General features: G+C 59.0%; 3 protein-coding genes across 4 annotated transcripts; 1 reads left to right on the top strand and 2 right to left on the bottom strand.

Annotated features, from left to right (window-relative positions):
- Positions 1–801: 801 nt before the first annotated feature.
- LOC115916678 (histone H3.3) lies at positions 802–3,182 on the bottom strand. Of its 2 annotated transcripts, XM_030970394.1 has the most exons (4): positions 3,053–3,182; positions 2,453–2,596; positions 1,819–1,972; positions 802–1,103 (listed from the first exon to the last, which is right to left on the bottom strand). In XM_030970394.1, the coding sequence occupies exons 2-4, from the start codon at positions 2,578–2,580 to the stop codon at positions 975–977; spliced, it is 411 nt and encodes a 136-aa protein (XP_030826254.1). In that variant the 5' UTR covers positions 2,581–2,596; positions 3,053–3,182; the 3' UTR covers positions 802–974. The 2 variants fall into 2 exon arrangements, with proteins under 2 accessions (XP_030826254.1, XP_030826255.1); XM_030970395.1 differs by lacking the exon at positions 3,053–3,182 and having other exon boundaries at positions 2,453–2,841.
- Positions 3,183–5,229: 2,047 nt separating this feature from the next.
- SELENOW (selenoprotein W) lies at positions 5,230–7,271 on the bottom strand. The gene is made up of 5 exons (XM_030970396.1): positions 7,208–7,271; positions 6,671–6,695; positions 6,501–6,554; positions 6,003–6,077; positions 5,230–5,916 (listed from the first exon to the last, which is right to left on the bottom strand). The coding sequence occupies exons 1-5, from the start codon at positions 7,237–7,239 to the stop codon at positions 5,842–5,844; spliced, it is 261 nt and encodes an 86-aa protein (XP_030826256.1). The 5' UTR covers positions 7,240–7,271; the 3' UTR covers positions 5,230–5,841.
- A 714-nt stretch (positions 7,272–7,985) lies between these two features.
- On the top strand, positions 7,986–11,374 carry LOC115916677 (gap junction delta-2 protein-like). Its single transcript, XM_030970393.1, is given in 5 exon segments — positions 7,986–8,093; positions 9,367–9,532; positions 10,350–10,604; positions 11,014–11,310; positions 11,312–11,374. Coding segments are annotated over 5 exon segments (852 nt in total). The 5' UTR covers positions 7,986–8,022.
- The last annotated feature ends 1,735 nt before the right edge of the window (positions 11,375–13,109 follow it).

Below are 13,109 nucleotides of genomic sequence, written 5' to 3'. Positions count from 1 at the left end.
GTGACAGAGGTGCCACCAGGGTCCCTTTATAGCCCGGGGGCCCCCCCAGTTCCGGCCGCTGCCAGGGCGGGGTCCGGACTTTGATAAGGGACAGATAAGGGACACTGTGGGGGTTGGGGACGTTTGGTGGCGTTTGGTGGCACACCTGGCACAGGTGGCACCGCCCGGCCTGGACTCTGCCCCGGGTGGGGCAACGGGGAGGGGACAGCGGCGACCTTGGCACAGCTGGGGGGGTGGTGGCACCTCGGGGACACCTGGTGGCACCTTTGGGGGGAAAACAGAAATTTTGGGGAACCCCAGAGATTTTGAGGAACCCCAGAGATTTTGGGGGGGGGGGAATTCCAAAGGAAATCCAGAATTTTCCGTGGGATTTTTCTCTTTATTCCAACAGGGCAGCACCGACCCCCCAAAATTCCCATTTTCTTCCCAAAAAATTCCCATTTTCCCCCCCAAAAAAACCCCATTTTCTGCCCCCAAAAAATTCCCATTTCCCCCCCCAAAAAATTCCCATTTTCTGCCCAAAAGAACCCATTTCCCCCCCCAAAATTCCCATTTTCCCACAAAAAAATCCCATTTTTTCCAAAAAAATTGCCCATTTTCTTCCCCAAAAAAAATCCCATTTTCCTCCCAAAAAATTCCCATTTTTTTCCCCAAAAATTCCCAATTTCCCCCAAAATATTCCCATTTCCCCCCCCAAAAAAACCTGATTTTCTCCCCAAATATTCCTATTTTCCCCCAAAAAAATTCCAATTTTCCCCCAAAAAATTCCTGCTTTGTCCCCAAAAAATTCCCACTTTTCCCCCCCAAAAACCTCCCATTTCCCCCAAAACCCTCGCGTAGAAAAACGTGGAACCCCCAGTTGTACAAAAAAGGGAGGAATCCGCCCCAGAACTCTCGGCGTTCCGGAATCCCGGGATTCCCAGAACTCCCCGAATTCCGGAATTTGCCCGAATCCGCCGGAATTGGCCCTGGGCTCAGGCGCGTTCGCCGCGGATCCGCCGCGCCAGCTGGATGTCCTTGGGCATGATGGTGACGCGCTTGGCGTGGATGGCGCACAGGTTGGTGTCCTCGAAGAGCCCCACCAGGTACGCCTCGCTGGCCTCCTGGGGACAGGTGTGACACAGGTGTGACACGGGTGTGACATCCATGGGGTCACCTGTCACCTCCCTGTCCCTCTGTCCCACCCCTGTGTCTGTCTGTCCCATCCCCGTGTCCCTGAACAGCCCCACCAGGTACGCCTCGCTGGCCTCCTGGGGACAGGTGTGACACAGGTGTGACACAGGTGTGACATCCATGGGGTCACCTGTCACCTCCCTGTCCCTCTGTCCCACCCCTGTATCCGTCTGTCCCACCCCCGTGTCCCTGTGTCCCTGAACAGCCCCACCAGGTACGCCTCGCTGGCCTCCTGCACAGGTGTGACACCCACAGGTAACACCCACAGGTGACACCAATGGCGGCGCTCTGGAAGCGCAGGTTGGTTTTGGGCTGTCACTGTCAGTACCCAGGTGTGTCCCAGGTGTGCCCAAGTGTATCCCAGGTGTGCCCAGGTGTGCCCACCGGCAGTGTGCCCAGGTGTGCTCACCTGCCCAGGTGTGCTCAGGTGTCCCAGGTGTGCCCAGGTGTGTCCCTCGCCTGGAAGCGCAGGTTGGTTTTGGGCTGTCACTGTCAGTACCCAGGTGTATCCCAGGTGTGCCCAGGTGTGTCCCAGGTGTGCCCAAGTGTATCCCAGGTGTGCCCAGGTGTGTCCCTCACCTGGCCCAGGTGTGCTCAGGTGTATCCCAGGTGTGTCCCAGGTGTGCCCAGGTGTGTCCCCCTCACCTGCAGCGCCCCGATGGCGGCGCTCTGGAAGCGCAGGTCGGTTTTGAAGTCCTGCGCGATCTCCCGCACCAGCCGCTGGAACGGAAGCTTCCGGATCAGCAGCTCCGTGGATTTCTGGTAGCGCCGGATCTCGCGCAGCGCCACCGTCCCGGGGCTGGGGGGGACATTGGGGACACTGATGGGGCACCCCGGGCTGGTGACACCCACCTGAGGCACCTCTGCGGCCCTGACACCCACCTGTGTCCCTGTGACCCACCTGTGTCCCCTCCCTGGCCCTGCGACCCATGTCCCACCTGTGTCCCCTGCCTGGCCCTGATGCTCACCTGTGTCACCTCTCTGTCCCTGTCACTCACCCTGTGTCACCTATGGGGCGCTGTGACCCACCTGTGTCACCTCTCTGCATCCCTGTGTCCCACCTGTGTCCCCTCTGTGGCCCTCCCTGGCCCTGTCACACACCTGTATCACTCCCATGTCCCTGTGACTCACCTGTGTCCCCTCTGTGTCCCTTTGTCCTCTCCCTGTCACCCACCCCAGTGTCCCTGTGGCCCACCTGTGTCCCCTCCCTGTCCCAGTGTTCCCAGTCCCTCCCAGTGTCCCCAGTATCCCCCCAGTCCCCCCCAGTCTGCCCAGTTACCGGTAGCGATGCGGTTTCTTGACGCCCCCCGTGGACGGCGCGCTCTTCCGGGCCGCCTTGGTGGCGAGCTGCTTGCGCGGCGCTTTGCCGCCGGTGGATTTCCGAGCCGTCTGCTTGGTGCGGGCCATCCCGGGCCGTCACAGCCTGAGCGCGCCGGGAGCGGCGGGGAGAGAAACGGGGGGAAAAAAACGGGAAAAACGGGAAAAACCGGGAGAGAGGGCCGCGCGCGGCCTACGCGACTACAACTCCCAGCAGCGCCCCGCGCCGCGTGACGTGTCACTCCCAGCTCCTGATTGGTTGAGCGCGACGCCGGCGCAGCCGCGAACTACAACACCCAGTAGACTCCGCGAAGCCCCCGCTGATTCGCCGGGGCGGCGGCGCTCACGCGCCCTGCCTTTGATAGACGTGCCTCACAGCCAATCACGTCGCGACCTTCTGGCCAATCAGCGCGCGGCACCGCACGGAAGGCGGGATTAAGTAGAAGCGTCTCCTCAGGCGACCCCGGCCCCCCCACCCTCCCCCGGTACCGGAGCCTTCCCGGTGCTTCCCCCCCCACCACTCCCCGGTACCGACCCCCGACCGCCGCCGCGCCCCAGGTACCTGCGAGCGGCGCTGGCGGCGGCGCTGGAGCCGTGCGGGTCCCGCGATGCAGCTGCGGCGGCTTCGATCTCCCCCTTCCCGCCTTTCCCGGCAGAAAATGGCGGGTCCCGGCTGAGGGCGGTTCCCGTCGTGCCCCGCGCGCGGCGGGGCGGGAACGGGGGGGGTCGGCTGAGGTGAGGCCGCGCCGCCATCTTGGGCGCCGTGAGGGCCTGAGGGGATCCGGGAGATTTTTCCGCTTCAAAATTCCATTAATTCCATAATTTCCATCAATTACATTATTTCCAAACGCCGGGATGTTTGGTTTGGGGGTTTAAGCTGGAGGACGGGGTTTGGAAGAACTCGGAGTGAGGCTCTGCCGCCATTTTGGGCGCCGTGAGGCCCTGAGGGGATCCGGGAGATTTTTCCGCTTCAAAATTCCATAATTCCATAATTTCTATAATTTCCCAACTCTGGGTTGTTGGGTTTGGGGTTTAAGAAAGAGAATGGAGTTTGGGGGAACTCGGAGCGAGGCATTGTTGCTCTCTTTTCCCATGAAAACACCCGGTAGGATCCCCCCCAAAAAACCTCACAAAACCAACCAAAAATTTCCCAAAAAACCCCACAAAACCAACAAAAAACCCCCCAAGAATCCATAAAACCAACCAAAACCTTCTTGGTTTTCCATCTTTTATTCCCAAAAGGAGCAGTTCCGTGATTTCATTAATTCTTTTTTAGGATTAAGTAAACAGATGAAAGTTAGAAGAACTCAAAGTGTGTTGATCCCAAAAAAACCCTGAAACAACCCCAAAACTCCAAACCAAATCCATCCTTTTATTCCCAAAATGAACAATTTCACAATTCCACGATTCTGGCTTTTAGAATTAAACAAAAAAATGGAATTTTGAAGGGCACAGCCCCCATCCCTCCTCCCTCAGCTCCATTTTCCCCTAAAACCATAAACAGCCCAAAATCCACCCAAATCCGGCTCAAATTTCTGATGTTTTATTCCCAAAAGGCCACAAAGTGGAGGGTGAAGAACAAATAAATGAGGGAATAATCAAATAATTGGGTATTTTCAGTGGTTTAAAAGAATTTTTCCCATTTTTCAGCCTGTCAGGGAAAGTTCCGTGGGAGGAAAATCCCCAAAAAAGCCGAATTTGGCTCAAAACGGCGTCGGCGAAGGCAGCTCGGGGAAAAGAGGAGGCTCCGGAGCCAGGGGAAGGATTTGGGGGTAAAAAGGGGATTTTTGGGGAGAGGGAGGAAAAAGATTTTGGGGTGGGATAGGAAGGATTTGGGGTGGAGTGAAATATTTAGGATGGGGTCTGAGGGATTTGGGGTGAAATTGGAGGGGTTTTGGGAGGGATTTGAGGGATTTGGGGGGAAATTGGAGGGGTTTTGGGAAGGATTTGAGGGGTTTTGGGAGGGATTTGAGGGATTTTGGGGGAAATCGGAGGGGTTTGGGTGAAATTTGAGGGGTTTGGGGTGAGATTTGAGGGATTTCGGGGGAAATTGGAGGGGTTTGGGTGAAATTGGAGGGATTTAGGGTGGGATTTGAGGGATTTCGGGGGAAATTGGAGGGGTTTGGGTGAAATTGGAGGGATTTAGGGTGGGATTTGAAGCATTTGGTGTGGGATGAAGAGATTTTGGGTGGGATTTGAGGGATTTAGAGGGAAATTTGACAGTTTTGGGTGGAATCTGAGGGGCTTCAGGTGGGATTTGAGGGATTTAGGGTGGAATGAAGGATTTTGGATGGGATCTGAGGGACTTTGGGTGAATTTTGAGGGTTTTGGGAGGGATTTGAAGGATTTAGGGTGGGCTCTGAGGGTTTAGGGTGGAGTGAAGGGATTTTGGATGGGATCTGAGGGATTTGGGGTGGGATAAAGGGATTTAGGGTGGGATTAGGGTGGAATGAAGGATTTTGGATGGGATTTGAGGGTTTTGGGAGAGATTTGAAGGATTTAGGGTGGGCTCAGAGGGATTTAGGGTGGGATTAGGGTGGGATTAGGGTGGGATTTCGGGTGGGATTAGGGTGGGATTAGGGTGGGATGCAGGGGATTTAGGGTGGGATTTCGGGTGGGATTAGGGTGGGATTTAGGGTGGGATTAGGGTGGGATTTAGGGTGGGATTAGGGTGGGATGAAGGGTAGTGGATTTGGGTGGGATTAGGGTGGGATTGGTGGGATTGGGTGGGCTCCCCCAGCCCGTTGTCCCCGCGGGGTCAGGGCAGCGCCCGGTGCCGGCGGCGTTTCGGCGATTCCGTCATGGAGCGCGGGGGGGGTGGGGCTGGGGGGGGCAGCGCTGTCGCGACATGTCCCGATAGCGAGAGATATCCGGCGGTATCTCACGATATAGCGCGATATTCCCTGATGTATCGTGATATCCGGCGATATCTCCTGATATATCGCAATATCCGGTGATATCTCCTGATATCTCTCAATATATCGTGACGTCCAGCAATATCTCCTGATATTTCCTGATATATCGCAATATTCAGGGATATGTCCCGATACCTTCTGATACCTGGCCATATCCATCAATATCTCTCAATGTATCGTGATATATCCGCCGATATCCAGCACTATATCGCAACATTCATTGAGATTTCCCAATATATTGTGATATATCCGCCGCTATCTGGCGCTGTATCACGATATTCATTGATATTCCCTGATATATCACGATATCCAGCGATATCTCCTGATATATCGCTCTGTATCACGATATGTGCAGATATATCGCTCTATATCGCGATATCTGCCGATATCTCGCGCTCTATCGCGACACGTCGCGACAGCACCCCCCTAGCGGGGCCTAGGCCAGGCAGGACTCGATGGCGGCCACGATCTTGAGCAGTTTGGGGTCGCTGTCCACGAAGCCATCGCCGTTCTGGGGGGGGACACCCCAAAATTGGGGACAGGGACCCCCAAATGGGGAGGGGGACCCCAAAGTGGGGTGGGGGGAGGGGCACCCACCTTTTTGGAGTGGACCAGGTGTCCCCCCACGGTCACCTCAAACCATCCCGTCACCTCCGGGGTGCCCTGGCCGCTCTGGGGGGGGGGGGGGCAGCTGAGAGACCCCAAAATCCCCCCTGGGGACCCCGCCCCAAAAAATTCCCCAAAATCCCCCGAAATCCCCTCTGGGGACCCCGCCCCAAAAATCCCCCAAAATCCCCCGAAATCCCCTCTGGGGACCCCGCCCCAAAACCCCCAAAATCCCCCCTTGGGACCCAACCCCAAAAAATCCCCAAAATCCCCCAAAATCCCCTCTGGGGACCCACCCCAAAAACCCCAAGGTTCTCCCAAAATCCTCTGGATTCCACCCCAAAATTGTGGGGTCCCCCAGCCCCAAATCACCCCAGACCCCCAGATTTGGGGACCCCAGACCCAAATCACCCCAGATCCCCCCAGATTTGGGGACCCCAGCCCCAAATCATCCCAGACCCCCCCCAGATTTGGGGACCCCAGCCCCACCACGTCCAGGGCTCCCGGGAAGCGCCGCTCCAGTTCCTGCTTCAGTTTCACAAACTGCAATTTGGGGAGGGGTCTGCAATGGGGTGGGGGCTCCCCCCTGGATATTTTGGGGTCCCCCCCCGGATTTTGGGGAGGGGGCGGTCAGAAAAGGGGGTGGGGGAGGGGCTCACCTTGGGTTTGTAGCCTCAGGCTCCGCTGGGGGATGGGCAGTGAGGGGGGGGGTTAAAATGGGACCCCCAACCCATTTTGGGATTGGGGACCCTCACCCAGAATAGGGACACCCCCAAGAATTGGGGACAAACCCAGAATTAGGGACCCTCCCCACCATGGGACTGGGGAACCCCCCCAGAACTGGGGACACCCCCGGGACTGGGGACCCTCACCCAGAATTGGGGCCAAACCCAGAATTAGGGGAACCCCCCAAGAATTGGGGACAAATCCAGAATTAGGGACCCTCCCCCCCCCATGGGACTGGGGAACCCCCCCAGAACTGGGGACCCCGCCCGGAATTAGGGACACCCCCAGAATTGGGGACACCCGGAACTGGGGACGAACCCAGAATTGGGGACACACCCCCCAGGATTAACGACCCCCACCCCAGAATTAGAGCCCCGCCCCCCCCGGGATCAGGGACCCCCCAGAATTGGGGACACCCCCAGAATTGGGGCCCCCCAATTTGGGCCCCCCCAATTTGGGCCCCCCGGTACCAGTAAAGGACATGGACTCGGAGCGGCGCCATGGCGGCAACTGCGCATGCGCGGGAGGGGCGGGGCCAGGGAAACCAGTGCGGGACCAGGGAAACCAGTACGGGAACACCGCTGGGATCAGTGAAACCAGAGCCCGGTCCCTTCCAGTCCCTCCCCCAGTTCTCCCACTCCCTCCCTCAGTCCCTCCCCCAGCGCTCCCACTCCCCCATCCCTCCCATCCCGCCCCCGTCCCCCCATCCCGCCTAGTTATCCCGGTCCCTCCCATCCCCCCAGTTTATCCCAGTCCTCCCCAGTCCGCCCAGTTTATCCCGGTCCTCCCACCCCAGTCCCCCAGTTTATCCCAGTCCCTCCCAGTCCCCCTAGTTTATCCCCGGTCCCTCCCAGTCCCTCCCAGTCCGCCCAGTTTATCCCGGTCCCTCCCAGTCCCGCCCAGTCCCGCCCAGTTATCCCAGTCCCTCCCAGTCCCGCCCAGTTTATCCCGGTCCCTCCCAGTCCCGCCCAGTTTATCCCCCAGTCCCTCCCAGTCCCGCCCAGTTTATCCCAGTCCCTCCCAGTCCCGCCCAGTTTATCCCGGTCCCTCCCAGTCCCTCCCCCAGTGTCCCCAGTGCTCCCAGTCCCGCCCCTCCCCTCCCCCAGCGCTCGGATGGATCCCGGGGTTCCGCTGGATCCGCCCGATCCCGGGGGGCGGGGGGGGCGCGGGGGGCGCCGCAGCTGAGCCGGGGGGTCCCGGGGGTTCCGGGGTCCGGGGGGTCCCGGGGGGTCCGGGGGGTTCCGGGGGGGTCTCGGGGGGTCCCGTTGCCCCCCGGGCCGGAGCCATGGGCGAATGGACCATCCTGGAGCGGCTGCTGGAGGCGGCGGTGCAGCAGCACTCCACCATGATCGGCAGGTCAGAGACCCCCGGGACCCCCGGATCCGCCCTTAAATCCACCCCTGGACTCCCCGGATCCATCCCGAGACCCCAAATCGCAGCACCGGGACCCCCGGATCCATCCCCGAGACCTCAAACCTACCCCCGGATCCACCCCAAATCCATCCCCGAGACCCCCGATCCCACCCGCGGGACCCCTGGATCCACCCCAAATCCATCCCTGGCACCCCAAATTCATCCCCGGGACCCAAATCCATCCCAGGTACCCCCAAATCCCCCCCAAATCCCCCTCAGAGACCCCCAAATCCCCCCCTGGCCCCTGAAATCCCCTCCCAACACCCCGGGAGCTCCCCCCGCCCCCCGCCGCTGTCCCCTCCCCGCTGTCACCTCCCCTCGGGCAGCAGGTGACACTGGTGGCACTGGTGTGGCACTGGTGGCACTGGTGTGGCACTGGGACAGCCTGGGGGGCCCCTCTGGGGGGAGGGAGGAAAAGGTCCCCACGTGTCCCCAAAGGTGTCCCCGGGTGGGATTGGGAGGGAACAGGTGTGACCCAGGTGTGACCCAGGTGTGACCCAGGTGGCCCCGGGTGACCCGCGTGGCTCAGGGCCGCCCACGGTCCCTGCGGGCAGCACCTGGGCGGCCACGTGGTGGTGGCCAGGTGAGACCTGGGGGGGGCAGGAGAGACCTGGGGGTGGCCCAGGTGACACCTGGGGGGGCCAGGGGAGCTCTGGGGGGGCCAGGTGAGCCCCCAGGTGAGCCCCCAGGTGAGCCACGTGCCTGGCAGGGGACACGTGGCCAGGTAGGGCCAGGTGAGCCAGGCTGGGGTGGGGGAACCCCAGCCCCAGGTGTCACCCCAGCTGTCACTCCCAGTGCAGACCCCTCCCCACCTCACCTGTCCCTGTCCCCAGGATCCTGCTGACCATGGTGGTCACTTAGCTGGCCCTGTGTCCATTTCCCTGATCCTGCTGACGGTGGTGGTCATTCCCTGATTCTCCTGGTCATTCCCTGTCCCTCCGTCCACCCCCAGCATCCTGCTGACCATGGTGGTCATTTCCTGACCCTGCTGACCCTGGTGGTCATTCCCTGACCCTGCTGACCGTTCCCTGTGTCCCTCCCCAGGATCCTGCTGACCATGGTGGTCATTTCCTGACCCTGCTGACCCTGGTGGTCATTCCCTGACCCTGCTGACCATGGTGGTCATTCCCTGTGTCCCTCCCCAGGATCCTGCTGACCCTGGTGGTCATTCCTGACCCTGCTGACCATGGTGGTCATTCCCTGTGTCCCTCCCCAGGATCCTGCTGACCGTGGTGGTCATTTTCCGCATCCTGATCGTGGCCATCGTGGGCGAGACGGTCTACGAGGACGAGCAGACCATGTTCATGTGCAACACGCTGCAGCCGGGCTGCAACCAGGCCTGCTACGACAAAGCCTTCCCCATCTCCCACATCCGCTACTGGGTACGTCTGCGCAGATACACACAACTCAAAACCACAAATCAAAACCCAAAACTTCGGTGAAAGTTGGGAAAAAAATGATTATTACAGCGCTGGGCACATGTGAGAACCGTTCCCCTAAAATGACATGTGGGAATTGGGAACTTCAGGTCCCTTTTTATCCTTCTGGGAACTTCAGGTCCCTTTTTATGCCCCTCTCAAGTCCATATGCATGCAATTTCACAAAAGGTTTCACATACTCAAAATTTCCCATCTTCAAAATTCCACGTATTTCATTTTTACGAATTTCAGTGATGTTTGCTGCTGGTTCTTCTTTATCAGAAAGAATTCTTAGGTCAGGTTGAGCTGCTCTCACAGCAGTTTCTGTTTCTCTTTATCACCCTTTGTGTCCCTGTCCCCTGACCCTGCTGAGTGTGGTGGTCACTTTGCTGTCCTTGTCCCTCTGTCCATTTCTCTGACCATGGTGGTTGTTCCCTGTCCCCCTGTCCATCCCCAGGACCCTGCTGACCCTGGTGGTCATTCCCTGATTCTCCTGGTCATTCCCTGTCCCTGCTGGTCATTCCCTCTGTCCATCCCCAGGACCCTGGTGGTCATTCCCTCTGTCCATCCCCAGGACCCTGCTGACCATGGTGGTCATTCCCTCTGTCCATCCCCAGCACCCCGCTGACCCTCAGCTCTCTGTCCTTCACTGAAGCAGTTTCTCTGAGCCCAGGCTTTTTGCACTCAGACAACACATCAAGCTCCCTACTCAAACACGTGAATTCCACCTGAACCCAAATGTGAATTTCTACCCTGGAGAATTTCCCCTTTTCTGCCCAAGGTGTTCCAGATCATCCTGGTGTGCACGCCCAGCCTGTGCTTCATCACCTACTCGGTGCACCAGGCGGCCAAGCAGCGCGAGCGCCGCTGCTCCTTCCTGCAGCCGCTGCTGGAGCCGCGCCGGCCCAAGGCCAACGGGGGCCTGGGCGCCGAGGGGGCGCCCAAGGAGGAGCCCGCCGAGCTGGGCATGGCGAGGCCCCAGCGCAGCGCCAAGGTGAAACGGCAGGAGGGCATCTCCAGGTTCTACGTCATCCAGGTGGGTTTGCAGAGCTGGCGTCCAGCTTTGGGTCCCTTTTGTGACGTTTTGTGGCCAGGTGGTGGTCAGGAACGCGCTGGAGATCTCCAGCCCATCTCACCTGTCTGTGCTGTAGCCCAGGTGTTCAGGACACTCCCAGCCCATCTCACCTGTCCCTCTCATGCCCAGGTGGTGTTCAGGAACGTGCTGGATATCTCCAGCCCATCTCTGGTGTTCAGGAGAGCTCCAGGACAGCCCCCAAGCCCTCACCTGTCTCTCTCACACCCTCACGTGTCCCTCTCATGCCCGGGTGGTGTTCAGGAACGCGCTGGAGATCTCCAGCCCATCTCACCTATCTCACCTGTCCCTCTCATGCCCAGGTGGTGTTCAGGAGGGTTCCCAACCCCTCACCTGTCCCTCTCATGCCCAGGTGGTGTTCAGGAACGCGCTGGAGATCGGCTTCCTGGGCGGGCAGTACTTCCTGTACGGTTTCAACGTGCCGGCCATCTTCGAGTGCGACCGCTACCCGTGCGTCAAGGAGGTGGAGTGCTACGTGTCGCGGCCCACCGAGAAGAGCGTCTTCCTGGTCTTCATGTTCGCCGTCTCGGGGGTCTGCGTGCTGCTCAACCTGGCCGAGCTCAACCACCTGGGCTGGCGCAAGGTGCGCGCCGCCGTCCGAGGCCCGCCAGCGCCAAGAGCCTGGGGGCCCGCGCAAGGGCGGGACAGCGGCGGCGGCGGCAACGGTGCCAGCGCTGGGCAGGACGCAGAGCAGCGAGTCGGCCTACGTGTGATGGATGGGGTTGGATGGGAGGGATCAGAGCAGCAGTCGGCCTACTGTGATGAGGTTGTGGGAGGGTATCAGACAGCAGTGAGTCGGCCTACGGGATGGGATGGGATGGGGTTTGGGTTTGGGATGGGATAGGATCAGAGGCAGGACAAGAGCGCTGGTGATGGGATCTGGGGTTTGGGGTTTGGGATTTGGGATTGGGGTTTGGGATTGGGATGGGATCAGGATCAGAGCAGTGAGTCGGCCTACGTGTGATGGGATTGGGATGGGATTGGGGTTTGGGGTGGGATTGGGATCAGGATCAGAGCTGGGCAGGACACAGAGCAGCGAGTTGGCCTACGTGTGATGGGATTTGGGGTTTGGGATTTGGGATTGGGGTTTGGGATTGGGATGGGATCAGGATCAGAGCTGGGCAGGACGCAGAGCAGCGAGCTGGCCTACGTGTGATGGGGTAGGATTTGGGATTGGGATGGGATTGGGGTTTGGGGGTGGGATGGGATCAGGATCAGAGCTGGGCAGGACGCAGAGCAGCGAGCTGGCCTACGTGTGATGGGGTAGGATTTGGGATTGGGATGGGATTGGGGTCAGGAAAGGAGATGGACGAGATCAGAGCCTGCACTGGGCAAGACGTGGAGCAGGATTTGGGGTCAGGATTGGGGTGGGATTTGGGGTAGGATGGGATTTGGGATGGGATCAGAATTGGGGTGGGATTTGGGTTAGGGCGGGACTGGGATAAACAGGATTGGGGTTGGGATGGGGCAGGATCAGGACTGGGGTCAGGACTGGGATGGGATTGGGGTCGGGATGGACACGACTGAGATGGGATCAGGAGAGGAACTGGGCAGGCGTTCAGCCCCGGACTGGAGCCAGAACTGAGAGAGTTTTGGTCCCAAACTGGTGGGGACTGGAGCCAGCACTGCTGGGATTTCACCCCAAACCGGGGGGGACTGGAGCCCCCAAGGTCCGGATTTCGGTCCCAAAATGGGGACTGGAGCCAAAGGTTGGGATTTCATCCTGGAATCGCTGGGATTCGGAGCCCCAAAGTGTTGGAATCTCACCCCAAACTGCTGGGATTTCACCCCAAACTGCTGGGATTTCACCCCAAACTGCTGGGATCTCACCCCAAACGAGGTTTGGGGCCACAACTGCTGGGATTTCACCCCTGAATCGCCGGAGCTCGGAGCCGCCAAAATCATCAGGAATTGGAACCAAAATCATCAGGAACTGGACTGAAAAGGAGCAGGGATCAGCCCCGAACTGTTGGGGTTTCAGACCCCAGAACTGTGGGGATTTCAGCCCCAAATTTCCAGGGTTTGTCCCCAAAACTGTGGAGATTTCATCTCCAAATCTCTGGGGTTTGTCCCCAAACTCGTGGGGATTTCATCCTCAAATTTCCAGGGTTTGTCCCCAAAACCCCCCAGGATTTCACCCCCAAATCTCTGGGGTTTGTCCCAAAAACTGTCGGGGTTGGAACCCAAAACTGTGGGGATTTCACCCCCAAATTTCCGGGGTTTATCCCCAGAACTGTGGGGATTTCACCCCCAAATTTCCGGGGTTTGTCCCTAAAATCTCCAAAATTTCAGCCCCAAATTCCTGAGCTTTGGGACAGAACTTTTGCCCCAAAACCTTCCTGGGTTTGGCTCCCAAAAACACCAAAATTCCTCCCAAAAATTCAGAACTTTGCGCCCAAAACACCAGGGAGGAGTCTGGACCCAAAAAACTGAAATTTCTCCCCAAAC

Source organism: Camarhynchus parvulus, unplaced genomic scaffold, assembly GCF_901933205.1.
Source record: "Camarhynchus parvulus unplaced genomic scaffold, STF_HiC, whole genome shotgun sequence".
Classification (NCBI taxonomy): Eukaryota; Metazoa; Chordata; class Aves; order Passeriformes; family Thraupidae; genus Camarhynchus; species Camarhynchus parvulus.
The sequence above is the reverse complement of the archived record's forward strand: the minus strand, read 5'-3'. Positions and strand labels throughout refer to the sequence as shown.